General features: G+C 35.1%; 1 protein-coding gene across 8 annotated transcripts in view; it reads left to right on the forward strand.

The window, feature by feature from the left end:
- Positions 1-19401, forward strand: part of PCDH9 (protocadherin 9) — a 698432-nt gene that overhangs the window by 6486 nt on the left and 672545 nt on the right. Inside the window, exon 3 of one of the 8 annotated variants that reach the window (XM_027705413.1) lies at positions 895-1126. The exons of the other annotated variants lie outside the window; for them this stretch is intronic. Coding sequence (XP_027561214.1) covers positions 895-927 — 33 coding nt within the window. The 3' untranslated portion in view covers positions 928-1126. Of the gene's footprint in view, positions 1-894; positions 1127-19401 lie in introns of those variants that run through there. 8 annotated transcript variants of the gene reach the window in all.

The raw sequence follows: 19401 nt of genomic DNA on the forward strand, positions 1-19401 counted from the left end.
ACTAACAAGATGCTAAGACTAAAACAAGCACTTTTGAGGCAGTTCTATTAAAGTAACTGCTCTAAACCAGCTCGTACTTACAACAAGACACTGAAAACACTACAGAAGAATCTCACAAAACCTTTTGTCTTTCTAAAGGACTTTAAAGAAGGGTATACTCTTCAAGACATCTTCAGGCTCTTACACAGCACCGTACTCATACTGTCATCTTAAGTTAAAAAAGAACTGATTTAAAAAAAAATCCAGACAAAGTTATAGAAGAGCTCTGTGTAATCTGTGGTTACTCAGCTGAAGTTTTCTCCCCAGTTTTAGTCACAAAATGTAACACCCCCAAACCACACATTCTTTTTCTGTTCTGGGATGATTTTGATTTAGCTTAAATTAGCTTTCCAAACTGGATTGGGAACCTCAGACTTAACCCTCCATAGTATTTAGAGGCAGTTAAGACCCCAAAAATTATTTACCTGACAGAATGTATAAACCCTGGACAATGAAATTGAACATAAGGGGAAAAAAAACCCCACACCCAAACAAAAACTACTGCCTATATTTCCACAGTTACCTGTGTTCATTACGTTGAATACACTGGTCTCCATTTAATAATAATAATAATGATAATAATATTATCAGTTATTATACCTATATATGGGCCTGATTCAAATTTCACTGAGGTCTTAGTGAATAATTTTTGAAGTCAGCAGATACTCATATGATTTGAATTGCTACCTGCAAAATCTGTATATGTATGTAACTGAAAATATAAGTCTTAGGTAGACAGTTATCTAAACTGAGCTTGTGTATTTTTACTATGTGAGGAAGAAGATAGTGTCTTTTCATTTTTTCTCCCAATGATGAGTGTTAACAGGATGTAACCTTTTTATGCTTCCTTTTCAGTTTTGGCTGGAGGAGTATAGCCAGCAATGGTAGTAATCATCAACAGTCTTCCTATTTTTTCTGTCTGTAATTCCTGAAATTAGGATGCATCTTAGCTAATATTCGTTGACATAGGAGTTAAATATACCTTCATAGGTCTTTTGGTTGTTTTTTTTTGTTTGTTTTTTAGATTTGTGATAGACTATGGCCTTTAAGCAAAGTATTCAGACTTAAAATCTTACTGAATAGTAGTGTATGCTAATGCCACAGCATCTGAAAAACATTTTTAAAATTTCCTTTAGGAAGTGACACTTAGTTCTGTGCCACTGTACTGTTTTCTTCTGGTTTAGCATAACTAAATTCTCTACATCTAAGGTTAGTTGTGTTAAATTACATATATATTCAGCAAGTTGTCTTGATGTGTTTTGCAAAGAGTGCAGGAATTGTTGTGGAGAATGTTATGATAGGAAAAGATGAAATATAGGATTAATGTATGTCTAAGAAATACTAGCATTCTCCATTTTTATTTTCAGTTTCTTTCGGTCCAAGCTAAATACACATACAATGTATCTTGCAGATACATTAGTATTAGTAGAGAGGTAAAACCTGAGTCCACACTTGGACTTGATTCAAGCCAAATCCTGTTACTTTTGATGGGAGTTTGGCCCTAGAAATCTGTTAGAACTGGGTCCTAAGTCAAAAAGCTTTTAGAATTAAAAAATATATTGTTCAATAAAGATTTCTTAGGTTCTTTTTTTTATTATTTTTGGTGGCAATTTCTGTGCAAACATCAATAGATTTAGTGGAAATTTTGTGGTTAAGTCTTTACATGTCACTTTGAATTGTACAGACTGATGTTTCTCAACTACCCAGTATAAAAACCAAAGCCTCCTTCAAGTGCCTATCTTGCAGTAAACCTGGTGGATGCTCTGAAAGGAGCATTTTTGAATACTTGAACTTGGGATTGTTCTAAATGCTAATTCACATAATTAGGAGTATGGAAAGGATGTTGCGCACCACCAGCTTATATAGCTAAGCTTCTAAAATCAGTTATGACTCATAAAGAATACTGAAATCTATGCAGGCTTCCCAATCAGTGTTCTTTTCAGTATTTGATTGAACTTTAAAATGCACTTCAAATTACTAAGTCATTACACCAAAAAGCTACACAGAAATACAGAAGACCACGACGTGTATTCTTCTGTATGAAAGCCCTTCTTTGAAAAGCAAATAAACAGACAAAAACTCCTACTCAATGTCATTAGATTAATAATAGATTAAATAAGAAAAGAAATTAGGGCCAATTTACTGTGGTTATCCCAATTTTAAATTATAACAACTTCATTTAATCAGATTTAAAGCACAGCAGTGACAAATAACACAGGTTTAAAAATATGTATCAGTGTGGGTTAAGGGCAAAACCTTCAGTCTTCATTCCTAATCAAATAGCATTTAGGCATGTGCTTAACTTTCATTTAAAAAGTGGTGGGACTGAAGCAAATCGTTAAAAGTCCTAATGATTTCAGATGTTGTCTTCAAGAAAGACAGCTGTAAGCACACTATAAGCACTTTTCTGAATCAAGGTGATAATTTGTAAATTTTGGAAATGTGTGCAGTTCTAGTAGATTCAGGAAAGCTAAATATATGTTAACACTGTGCATTTATTTCTGTGCTCTAATGGCAGAAATTTAGGATTTGAGGCGTGACTGACACATTAAATGCATTCCATACTAAAATATATTTTTAATCTTACAGTCAATAACATAAACTCCATGAAGGTTGCTTTACTCCTTTTTCACTCAGTGGACTTTTTGCCTGATCAAGGAACAACTAGCCAGGATCCCACTGATCAATGCACATAACTTAAGCTTTATGTGGAAAATGTCATTGATGTTATCTTACTGTGGAGTGTTTAAATTTGTAAGTTTGGGTTTATGTAAGAGAAAAGAAAAGCTGAAAACATTAATGACTCTTAATTTGATACGCTGAGACTGGCAATTTCAAGGTGCATAAATTGATGGAAATCTGCATTGGAACAGCAGTGCAGAGCTTACGTCACCTGCAAATATTAAAATTCTGTAACCATAGCATTCCACAATTCTGTGTGCGATATTATTTTTAGTGGCCTTGTTTTACCACTTAGTATAAATAAAAAATACAATTTTGTTGTTTCTTTTGTATGCTGAATTTGGTTTATGTGTTAGCATGGATATTGGTCTTGGGTGAGGACTAGTCACCTGGAAAAGTGTCTGCATGTAAAATTTAATTGGTTTCTAATTCTGTATATTTATATATTTACACTGAAATATCAAAAATTGTGAAAATGTACAGTGTATTTTTTTGTATTGTTGTATAACTGAAAAATAGGTTAACAGATTTTGCTCAACTGTCTGAAGAAATTCATTTTTGAGCTGAGACCAAGCATGGAAAATTTCAGCTGAAAAGAAGAATTTTTTAGAAAGTTAAGAGCATGTGAAAAGTGGGGGTTATAATGGGAATCTGAACATAACCCTAAGCTATAATACCATTTTTAATAGTGACAGTAGACATGCTAAACTTGAGTAGGAACATTTTGTGTATACAGATACAGACAATAAAAGCTTAGTAAGCTTTATTTCTCTTTAAACATCTCCCATACAAAAGATTTTTATCAGAATCACTGACGTTTCATGTGTCCCAAGCCAAAGTTTCACATATGGTAAGAAATTTGTGCCACACATGTGAGTGACAACTGGATCTTGAGAGTTTAATGCTATTGGAATTTTGAGATAATGTTCTTTTGTATATAAGAACAAGGGAGAATCTTTTTAGTTTCCATTTCAGATTCTCACTTCCAAAGAATCTCTTCTAGCAGAGCAAAACCATATCAGCCACACTTTATTGACAGCAATTTTATTGTAGCTAGAGGCTTACAGTAAAGCTGTTTATTGCTGTTCCCTAACACAGTTGACAGCAATTGGGGAATTAATTTTCTTGCCCCTGATGTGCTTTCTTGGGTATAAATGACAGATGTTAAAGATATGAAAACTGTGACCCATTTACATTCAGCAACTCCTTATGGGCACAGTCTACCTGTCTGAAGCATATGTTTGAGGTCCTGAGTAATATTGCTTCATCAGATCTAGGATTCTTATTTGTGCCATAGAACTATTTACGTAGATATATACAATCCAAGGGCCGGATACATAATGCCTAATGGACTAATTCTCTTTTAGGCAACTTTTGTTCAAGAATAGCCAGGTTGAAGTTACATTTATTTCAGGAGATGCTGTATCTTCTTACTTTATCATTTAATTGCACCAAACATAGAGTAAATAACTGACAAAATGGACATACAGTATCGTGAAAGATCTAACAGGAATTACAGGTGATACCTGAGTTTTTGGTTTTACTTCTTCCACAGAACATCATGGTGGTCTGTAAAATCTATACTCTTAAGTTTCCTTACTTGCTACTGAAGTACAGCATTTCACATACATTCTGTAGTGTCCATATCTTCACTGAATAAAAACCTAACATACAGAGAAAAATTTATTATTTATTACTTTTTTTCCTGTTTTTATCATTGCATTGTCTTTCTAGTCTGTGGCACAATGTATGTAAAATGATTTATCCCCATACACTGATGTGGGCATTCAGAATCAGTTCATTTCTGGACTACATGAGATAACATTCCATTGAGTGGAAAAAGATTTCACAGGCTGTAGATAAGAACTGAATGGATGCCATCACATTTTACTGAAGTATGGGGGGAGGAGGACATCTTTTGTTTATTTCTATTGGCATCTTTTAGAAAGACATTTGCAACGTAAGGGGCTTTAATGTTTTACCTGTGATTTTAAGTGCTTGTACAGGCAGAAAATGCATATAATGTTAAACATTCCTTTATAATTAAAATAGCGTGCAAAAAAGTTCCTTCTAATAGAATGGCAATAATTTTGTTGTAATGGATTGTTTTCTAGTGAGCTATAAACTCTCTCTTGAAGCAGAAATAGCTATTTCTGATGAAGACACCTCAAATTGATATTGCTACACTTTTTCATTGGTCATGCAATTATGAAAATTTCAAATAAATAAATAAATTGTTTTGAATAGCAACATTGTTGTAGCCATACAAAACCACATGTAGATTATTCCTGGGACCTCTGGGATTCAGGAAAACATACGGACTACTATCAATTTGATATAAAATTCATATTGATCTTACTAAAAATATCTGGACCGTCAAGTCTTTGAATTATTTGGCCTGCATTCTCATATTAGTGTTTGGGGTTTGTGTGTATCCTGAATTATATGTGATAATACAGAGAAAGGTAGTTAAAAAATCTGACTTGTAGTCATACTGAGGTGTCTAAATTGTACCAGTCTCAAAAGTTATCCATTCTTTGTTGCTGCTTCTTGTTTCTTTTGCAGCAAGTGAGTTATGGGGGAGATTTGTTTTAAAGTCTTGGCATCGGTTGTCCTGCATCTTCTGTTGCACAGAGAGAAAATAGAGTAATACAGCATTTGTCAGGATTTGTTGGCGTGTAGAATCTGTAGTTTCCTGTGACCTGATGTTTTAGCTTTGCCATTTGTTTTGTGAAATGTCACACTGAACTTCTTGTGTGTAAATATTAATATTATTACTTGAAAGTTGTTTGTAATATGCATACTTTTTGTTACAAGAGGAATATAGGGAACCTTTTTTCTAGAGTAACAGTTCAGCATTTGAAGCTAAAACAAAGCTGGAGTAAATCTGCTGATTTATAGGATCTGCAGCCCTTTCTGATATTAACTTCTTTATAAAAGCAATAGGATGATGTTGAGATAATATTTCCAAAATCTAAAAAATACGTAAAATTATTCAGGAATGAATTAAAAATAATTTTATTTTGATCTGAATTTAATAAAATGTGAAGGATCAGCTGTCAGATTTTTCTTCCTTCCTTTGTTTCCTCCCCCAGGTTCACAGAAACAAGATCTAGGTAAAATTTTAAAAAAGCAACCTCTTCTGAGTCCTAAAAAAGCAACGTCTTCTGAGTCCAAAAAATTAAATTGGATATTCTCACTGGCTGATAGTTGAAAAAAGAGAGCTGTTGATATTGATTTGTAAAACACTTTGTTGCCTGAAACTGATATTCATTCATTTGCCCTCATTCCTTCCAGTCAAATTGTTAGATACAGCTACTTTATTTGTAGTTCTGCAGGATGTTCTTAGTACCTCCTAGGCTTTCATGTGTTGCTAGTAAGAAAATTCTGTGATTGATTTTCTTAATTGTTAATTTTCTTAATTGTGAAAAATTCTTGAATGTCTGCCTGTATGATATTTTCCATCAAATTGAACTAATTTAGCCTATGCCTTATAAGGTCATACAACCTTTGAAACACCAAAAAAAGAGGAAAACCATATTTCACTTGTAAATGATATTTACCATTCTTACAGCCTCTTGTTGATTGGTGGCTAGCAGTAGTAGCTCTTAAATGGCTAAACCTGATAGATGCAAATTTTTATCTCATTGTCTGTGCTCCTTCAAAGCACATAAGGTTATGGAGGCAATTGTGTTTTTGTGTAAAGGTTCCATAGCATACATATGTCTCTGTGTATGACCTATACATCAGGTTATTGTAGAGAGTTTTCACTCGGATTCCTTTAAGAGAAATAAATTTGCTACTGAACTTCATGGTGAAATGCTTTCACCACTGAGTTCGATCTTCTCTTACAGTATTTTTTGGAAGAAAGTTTTCACAGAAGTTTGGTTTTACAGGAAGGGGTCCAGAACTCCAGAAAAGGGTATAGACTAATGAATATTAAGACAACACCTCCTTTCTGTGTAGAATAGGATGCAGAGCCCAAAAGGGAGTGATATTTGACTCTTGGTTTTAGTGGCTTTCCATTCAGTGGTGTAGGCTTTGGGAATACTGTTGTTATGCCAGTCCATCTTATTGCAGCATGTACTGAATATATCTGAATATTATGGTTACTTGAGATGCCCAATCTCTGACTGTGAATCTAGCCCTATTTCTGTAAAGTATGTTCACAGAAAGTATAATCTGTATAGTTTTCACCAGTATACTTAGCTGGTAGTGCCTGTGCACACATTTTGCTTCTGTTGACATTATGGTGGGATTCATCTTGTCTGAATTATAATTGTAATCAAATCTAATGGGCTTCACTGAGTTCACTATTTACTCCACCCTGAAGAAAATACGGTGGTTTAATCTGGTTGCCAAAGCTGATGAACACAGTTGGGTGAGATGCATCCCACATCCATTGAAGAGTATGATTCAGTGTGATCGGTATTCTTCGTTATCAGGTTTTCTCAATGAATTCAAGAGACCAGTTTTAAGGTTATGTATTTCTTTAGGTGAAGGTATTATTTGAACAGTGTATATGGGCAAAAAAATGTATAATGGGCACAGTTGCCTTTGAGAAAGTCTTCTTTAGATCATGGCTCAAATTCAAGGGCTCCCGAGTCAACAGAAGGACTCTTGCTGACTTTTTATTAAATTGTTATCTGGCCATCAGCTATCTATTTTAGGAAGGCGGTGCAATGAAACAACAGTTATTTTGTTTTGGTGCTGTTCTGAGTATTTGTGTTTTCTCTCGTACTGCATGTTCCTTGGTACCTTGTTCTATGAACCTAAGTACTGGCCATTCACATTACAGTGTAAAATGTTTCTTCTACCTCTCTGGTTTAGGCATGTATCTATAGCAGTATGAATTTTCCGTCAGTTGTCAGATTGTTTCACTTTCACCATTGCAAAAATAAAGGTCAAAATATCAGTGATGTGCCAGTGTTACCAGTAAGAAAATTTGGAATTGCTTTCAGTCTATGACAACAGTACTCTGAAATATGGATCGTATTGAAGTCTGTGGCATCTAGAGCAGCAGGAGGTAGGCTGTGTACCACTGCCAGATAAATAAATAACAAACAACCCCCCCCAAAAAAAAACCCGCAAATGAAATCTGCATCTGTCTAAAGACAATAAACCTTTGCTGTTCAAATTTAATTTCCCTACTGTACAGGAGGTGGACTTTGCTATTTGAGATTTCATCACTTTCATTGCAAAAAGCTGTTACATCTGTCAAATATTTCAGTTCGAAATGAATGCCTGATTTTTTTTCCTTTGTATTCTGCAAGAGCACCAGGTTGTCAATCAGCAGAAGTACAAAATGAGACAACATTGATGATCCGCTGCTGTGATTGACATTTTATTTTTATTTTACAATATCTTTTTTCTCCCTCAAACTTAAAAATGGCAGTGTTTGTCTATACTGTGGAAACAGATGACAAACACGTATGTAGCGAAGGGAAGCCACCCATGGTTCACCCGAATCCTGTTTATCTTGGCTACTCATGCCCATTCTGTTGACAGTACTGGTATAGTCCAGCTGGTCAATGAAGCTATAGGTGACTATCTGGGTGAATTGTGTGAACATCAGTCATGTGAGTGAGATGAAACTATATTGTATGAATGGGATTTAAATACACTTAGTTTTGTTTTTCTTCATCTTTGCTTTAGTACTAAAGCATTGCAACAAAAGTCATGCAGTATTTAACTAGTAGAGCAGGACCACTTCTGAGTGGGCTGTGTAAGCTTTCAAACTACCGCCATGCAAAGGTGCGGTCCAGAACCTTCAGCAAGTAATTTGAATCTTGTAACATTTTTGGTTTTCTGATCTGTTTCACTGAGGGATAACTGTAGTTTCTTAATGTTGTTTTTCAAATTCTGGGCTAAGAAATTGACAAAATTATAGGTGCTTCTTGAGAGTTTTAAGGAACTGAGGCACTTCTATGGTTTTGTGATGTGTCTATTGATAGCATCGCTGTTGACCATCTCTGGATTTCACTGTTACTCAGATTTGCTCAAATCTAGGCTTTGGCCTTCTTCTGTGCTTTAGGGGTTCATTAAGAAATATTCTAATCCGTCACAGACTACCAAGAAACTAATGGCTTATGGAGTATTTTAGTCTTCAAACTTCCACTATAAATGATATGAAAAAGATGTAATTTGGCTGATGCTTAAATACATCTTTTTCATGAGATACTGTCTCTGTCCTTTCTTGTTTCTCTTTTTAATCTCTTCTTTCATTCTCTGAGGACACTTATTTTCATAAAACATATTTATGCACGTATTAGAAATCTGACTTTTCCTTTCAAATGAATAGTATCACAGTAAAGAAGTGGCACATTTTTTGTTTGATCTGTTGTAGTACGCCTCACTCATAACCACACATTGTTTGTGTTCACACAAGGACTTCTAAGGAACCAGTTGGCTTCATTAAGATTCAAAGATTTGAAGCATGTGGAAGAGTATCTGGATAGAAGCATAATATAGGAAGTAAAACACTTGCTAAACTAGATAGTTACTTGCTCTATCTTGTTCCAGTCGTTTTAAAAGTATCAAAATAGAATTAATTATATTTATTAACACAAATCTGAGAAGAAAATCCATTCCTGCAGTATGGTACACATATTTTCTCTCTCTAGCTTGGTGCCATACTAAATTTGGATTGCAAAACTGAGCTGAAGGTTTGGCAGAAGAGAAACTAGGGCCTAACTTCAAACCATGGGTTTGCAGATGTTAGCTGAGACAGCTCCTTCTGGTTATAATTGGAACTGACGGAGTAAATGTATTAAGCCCTAAGCTGCATCTCAAAATCTGTAGTATGTTTCATTTGATGGACTTTTAAGTACTAAAAGCAGGTATAGGGTGGACAGAGGTGGTTGATTTTGTAGTGTTACGCACTTGCATTTTAATACTGACCAAATCTGAATTCTTGTAATTGACACTGTATAGGCATCCTAGATGTGCATAATAGCAGAGTGAAACTAGTTTCATATGGTATAATAGCTTTCATGAATAATTTTCCCTCAGACCAGTTAGTATCTCCATCAGAGACATACTCAACTAAAATCATCTGTATATATCTTCACCTATAGCTGCTGAAGTACTGGGCGATACTGTAGTACCAGCTAGCTTGCTGCATTTCACCAGCTATTTTTGTAGCCGTCCTGTATCTATGGTAGTTAAAACAAATAGACAGTATAATTATTTAATATATGTTTTACTTACTTTTTTTTTCTTTTCTCTATATAAGATCATTCATACTTTTCTTACATATGGCATGATAAATTCACAATATGTAATAGGTGTGGTATCTCACAGACATGATAGAAAATTGATTCTGAAAACAACAACAAAAAAATGGAAATCACAAAGCAGAACAGTAGAGATTGCAACTCAGTAACTCAATAGTGCTTCTTGAATTCAGCAATTTGAAAGGGAGATTTGGATGAGAGATGAAAACATTCATGTATCTTTACATTTCAAAATGGTTAAAAGATGACGACTTGTAGAAAAACTTACTCTTTTAATAAGAAAACTGGCAGTGCTGCTGTGATATACAGATAGTCAGCAATCCTTGAGTCTGCTGGTTTAAAAGTGGTGTGTTGAGCACTTTTCAGCAGAGCAGTTTCATTCAAGGCCTGATGAAGCTTTATAGATGGGGCAGATCAACTCCAGACAAAGTACTTCTTATTGTCATCTCTGATTTTCATCTGTCACAGAAGTAATTCCAATTTCAGAACTTTTGTTCTTTGGATCAGTGGTGACCACATTAAAAAACGTTCTGCATTCACTATCTCACCCTTGGTATTTTTTAAGATTTTTGTGTCCTAGTGCTAAATACCAGCCTTAGTTGTATTCAGTATTGTGGAAGTTCATTCAAGTAAGCCTCTAGCTACTGAAAAGTGTTATATCTTACATCCCGCTGTCCTCAGTAAATATAGTTGGGGGTCAGGAGAGCCCTCTGCACTGTGTGTTCCTGCTTTCTACTGCTCATGACATTTGGAGTCTGATAGGGATGCTGTGATAGCACCTTCAATTAAAAGCTATAGGCAAGAAATGTAACAAAGAGATCCTTAAGAGTGCTTAACATTATGCCATTGCCTTGCTAGAGTAAAACCAGCATTAGAATAAATTGCCTATGTTAGCTTAATTGTGATTTTCACCTAAGTGCTACTCATGAGACCTTAGACCTAGCAGAAGGCCCTAGCTGAAGTACTGAGGGGATGTTTTGAGATTGCTTAAATTTATCATATTTCTGTTAGAAAACACTGACACAGTTCTACTGAAGCTTTAATGCCTTAAGCTTTTGCTGCTTGTTTGGGTTTTCATTACCTTTACATCTATACAGTTGCACAGATAATGAAAAACCTGCATATCACTGCATGTAACACTGCTCTGCAACTATTTACCACCTCATTAGTTTTTTCAATAGCAAAAATAAGTTAGCATTCTGTCATGAAATTTGAACTGCCACCACATCCTGCTGAAGCTTATAAGGCATGGCACAGTAACTTTCACAAAGTGCATTAACTCATACACCAGAAGATGCAATCTTGTAAACACAAAAAAATCATATGGCTTTTTCTATCTGTGAGGCCAATTTGTTTGAGGTTTTCTCTTCTAAATTTTGCTGCTGCTCTTAGAAATCTTCTAAAATACAAAGGGAGAAATTCCGTTTTTGTCTTATTCTGCACAGTGCAATTGACTGAGGTGAACCTAATTTCATTTACATTTGGACTGTGCTGTATGCTTGTTACTCTTTAAACATGCTGTGCTTTTTTCTCATTTTTGTTAGGATTCTATCTTCACTGAAAAAGAAAAGGTGCATTTTACATCAAGATTGCTATTGTGAGGTGTCTGTCTAAATGTAAGATCCTTGTGGAGACAAGAAGCAGGTATTTTGTACCTTGATGTAGCTAGTTGAGGTCAGCCCTGAACAATACACCTGGGGTTGATCTCTACTGGCTATGTACACGTGAAACTACAATACCTTATCATTAGCCGGATTTTATACTGCCTTACCTACTTCAGTGTAAAATCATGTTATACTATCTTGCAATGAGATGCATTTGAGGATATGAATGATATATACTTATTCTAGGTTCTTTCAGACTTCTAAAGTGATGCAAAGCGAGTCTCTGTCCTGCTGTCTGGCAATACCATATAATTTGGTCCTGTGGCTGAATTAAAGTCCTTGGACTTTCTCATAAAATCCTGGCAATATTAGCAGAGGTACCCCTAAGAGTTCCATGCCAGTCTTGCATCACTGTCTGGTATAATTCCAATGCATTTTCATACATTTTCAATGTTCTACAAAAGTTAAAAAATCCAAAAAGGCATCAGTATTACTCTTTTTCAGACTATGCATGATTGCATTAATGATTGCAGCTGTATACAGTGGCTATAACTCAGTATCCCCCATGAGAAGTAATATGAATCATCAAAATCAAAAATTAATTCAACACAGGCATTTACCTCGTGGTGGTGATGGTATAGATGTGCCTATATTCAACTTTTACTTCCATAAAACACAGTATTTTGTGGGAAGCAGGATCACAATAAAACATTTCATCCACAGTCTATTCCGTGTTAACAATAAATGAGTGGAATAGGAAAAAATGTCAGTTCCTTTGTGAGATGCAGAATCATGGGCATGAGTTGCCTTCTTTGATTTTTTTTGTGCAGTAGTTTGAGTCTGCCTGCTCCTAAGAATGCACTTCTCAGTGTGTGTCTCCCACCTTTGTTAAAGTGTCTCCTGAAACTGTCCATAGGTTTGGGTTGCTGTCAACTGACGAGTTACCATTCCTTTAGAAACCACCTATAAGATTTGCTGTTCATTTTAGATAAGCAATCTATGTAAACAGTTGTTTTATACCTTTTAAAATTTTTGTATGGTGTTGCCTCGTCTCTTTATTTTTGAACTAAACTCAATTACTTTTTTTGGCATTTTCTACTTCTGAACTTTCTAGGTAGTTTGATTGCTTCTTATACTACACAGATACTCAACCCATCCTCCATATACTTTTCAATATACTTTTTAAAATTATTATTATTTTCCCCAAAAAACCTACCTACAAAACCATGTATTTGATACAGTCAGTAGTTACTCAGCATAAGACATTTTGCATTCACATGTGATACCTGCTGGCTGCTGCTTCCAATTATGCCATATGCTGGAAAGCTGAACTGTTGAAGTATTGGAGTCAATGTTATAATCAAACTAGTTAAGAAGGTAACAGTGTGTCTCATAGAGGGTTCTGGACAATGTCTGATTTCTGCCATAAGCAAAATAGTGACAAGTTCTCTTTTGTTTTGCTGCTTTTTCACATGGCAGAGAGCTAGACATAGATTCATTATATTGTAAAATCATAACCTTCGAGATCTTGCTGAATCTGCCCTACAGCTATTTATCACATGATTGCAGGGAATGAAAATAGCATTCTTCCTTCTACTAGGAATATGTTGCTTACCTTGGGGCAAGACAGTGCATAATTTTATGTGTGCCTAGTTTTGCTGTTATATATAGACTGTTTTGAGATGAATCAGTGTTATCATTTCCCAGAATATAGCACTAGTGTTTAAGCAGAGCCAAAGAGATTTCATGTACTTAGGCTCCTGGCTGCAAGAGTGACCAGGGATCCCAAGTCTGAGTCACATTTATATTAATGCCATTTTATAGTCATGGACAAAGGCCAAAAAGATTCTAATATAATCTACTCCCAAGTTAATTTTTTTTTATTATTATTATTTTTTGAGTTAGGGCTGCATGTAGTAGTCTTTAAGTAAAGGCTATCTCAACCCAATTCTTATTTCACATCCATTAATTTCACATTTGTGAAATTGCAGCTCTTTTACTGGTGGTTTTGTTTATAATCAAGACTTGAATCTGTCTCCTCATGTTTGTGCAATAATCCCTTTTTCTTCCTCCCACAAACAGGCAGCAGGAGACTCAAAGATCTGTAAGACTCTTTTTTCCTTCCTGTGACACCTGTCCTTCTCTTGCAGCTTCTTGAGTAATATCTGGTTTTTAATAAGAAACATTAATTCACTTTAAATAGCAAGAATTAGGGAAGCTAAAGCTCAGTCACTCTCCACAATTACCAGCTTAACTATTGAGTTGCCTATCTGAAGCTTTTACAAGCGTAGCTCTATTCTAGGTGTGTACCTAATACGGAGCTCTGACTTCTTGAGTTACTTTTTCGCAGGGTGACCTGCAGTGAGTGGTTGTAAGCACATTGAAATAATCTCTGATACTACATGGACACTTTCTGTCATGGCCCACTTTTGAGCTACTTAGGGATATAGACAGCATTTTTTAGGTATTGTCTAAAGATAAACTTTTGGGAATAAAATTTCCGAGCTATGTAAATTGAGTTTCAGTTTTTAGTGTCTGCAATATTTTAATATCTTAAGAACAGCAGGACACCCTGAGATTTACAGAAAAAGATTGAGGCATATATTGATGAAAACAGTTGAATATGCAAGTCAGGCTACATCCACTGTTTTAAGGAATAAAATACTTCTGAGCGTAGTTGTTTTGATAGTCTGTGCCCTTAACAGGAACTTGTACAGTTATAAAATAAGTGTTGTTATTTTCTAATCACAGAGGACAAAATAATCACGTTTCTAGTCCGCAGATCTGTGGTATTTTTAAGTAGTAATTTAGCACAATGGTGGGATGCATTATACTTAATCCAAACCCAGTGGAGCTTCCAATTATGCTGTTCCAACTTGCTGTGTGAATTTTCTTCAGGGGATTCCTAGTTGTTTAAAGCTTAATAAAAACAGACATCAGAAAGGGAGAAGTTTGTTTTTATTCCCTCCTGGATTAAGTTAGCTGTCCCAAGACATAGGTACAAAAGCAGCAGTCTACTCTTTCAGACTTAGCTGAGGCAGAAGTACTGTTATAAATTCTGCAGAACATACTTGGGCAAAGTTCTCATTCATTTTATTGAGAATTTTGTCCGTTTAAGATCTGTTTCCCCCTTATCTCTTGAGTTTCTTGGACAAACTGTGTTGACTCTGATCCAGTAAAGTAGAGCAAGCTTCTTAATCTGGCACATTAAATAAAAGCTCAGCTGGGAAAGGAATGCAGTATTTTGTCTTTGCATTTCAATCGAGTTGAAACTTCTTATTTTAGGCTTAGGCAGAGAATCATCTCCCAGTAATGTAACATCATTTACAAAGTCAGGTGATAGATGCTTGGAATGAATACAAGAGTATGATGGGGCACGTCTTTCCTGTAATAAAAACAAAAATAAATAAATGCAGCGTTCAGACTTCCTTATTCAGTTCTGTCAAGCAACTCTGTTCTGACTTCAGTGCTCCTGCTGTTTTGAATCATAGACCTTTCTTTTAACACAGACAGGGTATTCTACTAATCTGCATGCTGGGAAAAAATCCAGTTGAGAGTAGCTGGAAGTCTAAAAGAAGTTTCACTTTTGACCACAGCCCAGTTTTGAATCATGATTGCTAATGTAGGAAGGCTTGCTACCTCTGGAGTTGTGGAGAGGTCTTGCACCTCTTTCTCAAAACTCTTCTGTCCTTTTTTCCTCTAATTTTGCTTCCTTTTCTCTGGGAAAATTACTCATATTTCTGCCAGTGTAATAGTAAATAGAGTTGGACTTTTTATTTCTAAAACAAATGAAGATTTTTTTTTTCACTTGTACTGAGGCTTCAATCTCTGCCAAAAATCTGAATAGAAATCACCAACTGTTCTGTAATTTTTTAAGCAATTACTGTTGAATACACACACTGTGGTTTAAAATGCTGTAAATACGTAAAACTTCAGCAAGAAAAATCTAGCACAAATCATAAACAAGTAACTGATGTAAGTACTAACATGCATACTTTTGATGTTAATACATATAAATTATGAAACAAAAATACATTGTCAGTAATTCCATGAGTGGTTTAGTTTATCGTCTTATCACATGTTGAATGAGGGGAGGCTGAATGCTTGTAAGCTAATTTATCTCACAGGAGTACAGGCAATACTCAGTTTAATATGCAGAAGTACTTGTTAAGAAGCTTACCAAAACAATATGGTGAGTTTAGACTAAGATCATACCAGAAGGTCTATCCTTCAGTTCTCTGAATCATAAGAAGAAACAGATTGTTTCAAACAGAAAATGAGAAATAACGTAATCTAACCAATCTGCACTTTGGCAGAGTTGTCATAGGATGGTTGAGGTTTTGTGCTTATTCATAGCTAATGTAGTTATTTAACACAATACTGAAGAACTGACCATTTAAATCGAGAATATATTTTCCTGCAAAGCAAACATCTGGGTGGGTTCAGACAGATCTTTATCAGTGGGTAGTTACATCATGCTCCTCAGGGTCAACCAGCAGAGTGAACTGGTTGGTTGCATCAGCTGTCATCAGCTGTCACTTAGGAACTGTAGTATTTAATAGAGTGCAGGAAAGAAATAGGTATTTGCTTCCATCACAATTTTTATTGCTTCTCCTGGAGCCTTCTGTCCATGATTCTTGTTGAACTTCGAAGTCCATGAAGTTTTTTTTCTGGGGCTTGGGAACTGTTACTTTTTAGAAACCTATTGATTGCAGTTTTGTGACTCCTGCCTTTTTTTTTTCCTCTGAGGCTACAGGCTTAGCTTTTCTGCCTCTTTAGGGCACTTTGGCTTCTCTTCCTATTATCTAACCAAAGGTATCAACAGTATATTACTTCTTTTCTCCCTCTTACCCTGACTTCAGGCTTACTTTTTTTTCACCTTTGCTTTATTTTGCAGGAGAATGAGCAAATACTCCCACAGAGTAACTATTACTTGTTGTGCAGTGAATCATACATCTGTTGCATGTTACTGGCTTCATACATCTGTTGCATCTTGTGTTGTTTTATCAACAGTTAGCATTACCTATGTAGGCTCAATTAGCCTATTTGGTTTTGGAATCGTAAGCTACAAGGATTTCCCATTCCCTAAACTAGTGCATTTAATTCTGTATAAATGAGAGATATTTCAAACAGAACAGGCAAAAATACTTATATCAAATATAATGTTGCATAACTCCTAAAAAAAAAAATTATATATTGTTTATCTAAATTTAAAAGTGTTTTAGAATGGAGAAATACCATTTGCTATTTCAGTGAAGGGTGAACTGAGGTATCTAGAAATAAGATCTTAAAGATGATGTTTATTTTCAAAGCAAATAATAGAACATTGATTAAAAACTGCATCAGATGTAGTAGCCCTTATGTAGAAGAGTTGTTGAATTAGTTATAAAATGTTGATGTTTTCATGGAGGAAAATGTGGTAGGTTTAGAAAGCTGGGATGCCAATACCACATCAGCAGCTATTTGCACAGTATTGTCAGGGACAGCCATTCTGGAGACAATTCAGTGAATCAGAGCTGTTTGATTAATCAAATCGAGTCTCTGTTGTAGCAATGCAAAGAGGTTATGTCTGCTGGCAATCTGATTAGAAATCAAATGTTTATGGATTAATGAACACAAAACAATTGCTTCTAAGCCTCTTTTCAAGCAAATCTTAGGTCTTTAGAAATGTGTCTAAGTAGGGAATGATTAGCTGGGTCTGACAGCACAAGGGAGAGTTTATCCCCTCAAAATACAATCTTTATAATTAAAGAAAATCCAAGCAATTAAAAGCAGTCAAAACAAAGCAAAGCACAAAATTTGTAAGTTGTGTTATTTTATTAACATATGGTAATGTAAGCAAATTGCAGTGATAGTTACCTTACATTGTAAATGAACAATAAACTTAAAAGAGATATTTCATATTGAGTGAAGATCTATCCCACAATCTACCTTTTAAAGAGCAGTCCAGGCCTCATCTTTAGATGACCCTTGCACTTTAATGTATTGAAAAAAGAAGAAGCATTCTTTATTAGCAGTTGTTGTTCGTTAGATTATCTTTGAAAACTGTGAACAATGTGCATACTATAAAAGGAAATGTGTAATCCATTTAGTTCTTCTGCTTTTATCAGAATTGACTCAGAAATAATTCAGGTACAGTTTTATGTTCCCTTTGGTCTCTTTTTCTCCAAAAAGGCTCTCTGCTTTGGTTTGATACTAAATTAGTAATATCTAAATGCCACCTTCGTCTCTGCCTCCACTGAGCTTAACAGTTAATTTTCCAAGCTAAAATAGAGATCCTTGCTTTCATATTTTATCCAATCCCCACGGTGCAGTAGACCAATAAGCAGCATATAGGTTTTACCAAGTTAAGAGAATTTCTTCTCTGAAGAAAATTGCCTGGCTTTCACACATTATAGAAAAAATCATCAATTAAAAATGGAAACAGCTGGAATGAACATCTTTCTCTTGTCAAAGATGAATATTAAACTGCTCCTTGATTTGACTTTCCCTTTATGTGTTTGTAGATGATCATCATTACTTTACAATGCCTCTTTCACTTCCTAAGGTAACAGCAATAGCTTTACCTACTTGTTTTTGGAAAACTCAGCTATGTGTAACATTTGATCTACAAGTAGCTGCACTGGCTTCTGTGTTCAGTGTAACCGAATGCTAAATTCATGGGGAATGAAATTTTTATCAGAACAGTTTAGAGTTAGGAAAAGACTTCCATTAAAATCTATGGAAATTTTACAATTGATATGAAGTGCTTTTGAAAAGCCTTCACTTTTGCCTCATGTTGAACTCATAAGAATCACAGAATTCAATCCAAAGGGTGTTGTCTGCTATTTCACTTGAAAGGTGATTTAGTCTAGAGGTTAGAATGTTTTAAATGGAAACAGTGATGACAGTAGTTAATTTGAAAAAAACTCTAAACAAGCCAACACCAATACAAAACCTGCAAGAGATCAGCCACATTGTTTAAAAACTTTCAACAGGTAGGTGCTATTTGCGCAAGGAGAAACTCCATGAACTGGCCACTTTGATCAAATTTCACACTGCGTCACTATCTCAAAGTCATGATTCTTTAAGTGTATAATAGTGAATCATATATTTTAGCTGCTTGCTTTAGTTCTATTAATTTTGATTGGTTAGTTTTATTAATTTTGGCTAGTTGGCTGGTTTAGTTTTTTATGTTATTTTGATTGCATTAGTTTAATAGGGCCTAAAACAATTCAAGCAAGGAGGATATGATGTCAGTCATGATGTTGTCTTGTGGCTATGCACATGCACGTGTAGAAATAAAAAGAGATAAATATAAGTGCTTAAATGTACAGGATTATGTATACTTATTGAAGCATACTGAGGATTTTACCTTAAAGAAAAGACACGATGGTAGCCAAAGGTACATTATTCATATTGCCTAAAGAACATGCACTGGTATGTAGTTAATAGCTCAAGGAAGCAAGTTCAAAGTAATTTTCAACACTTTTAGAAAGACCAACATTACTTCTGTTATGACTAACCCAAAACTACTTTACATTTTCAATTTGAGAAGTTAACCAAGTCCTCAGCCAGTACTGGACAGTTTCTTTGTTTATGAAAACAAATGAGGATCTAATTTCATGACATTTGAAGAGATATTTTGCAGGGTAAAAACAGATGACAAATGTTACAATGAACCCTCTGAACATCTAGTGCAATTTCAGTCCAAATCAGTGTGAAGCTTCTCCCACAGAGACCTATGGCATATATACATCAAAGGTGAACATGTTCTGTAGGAATGCCTTTAAACAAAAGCGTGACAGAAGGCAGATGAGATGAACAGTTTATAACTCCCAGGCTCTTCCTTAGCAAACAGT

Source organism: Neopelma chrysocephalum, unplaced genomic scaffold (assembly GCF_003984885.1).
Source record: "Neopelma chrysocephalum unplaced genomic scaffold, ASM398488v2 Primary Assembly neopelma1_331, whole genome shotgun sequence".
Taxonomy (NCBI): domain Eukaryota; kingdom Metazoa; phylum Chordata; class Aves; order Passeriformes; family Pipridae; genus Neopelma; species Neopelma chrysocephalum.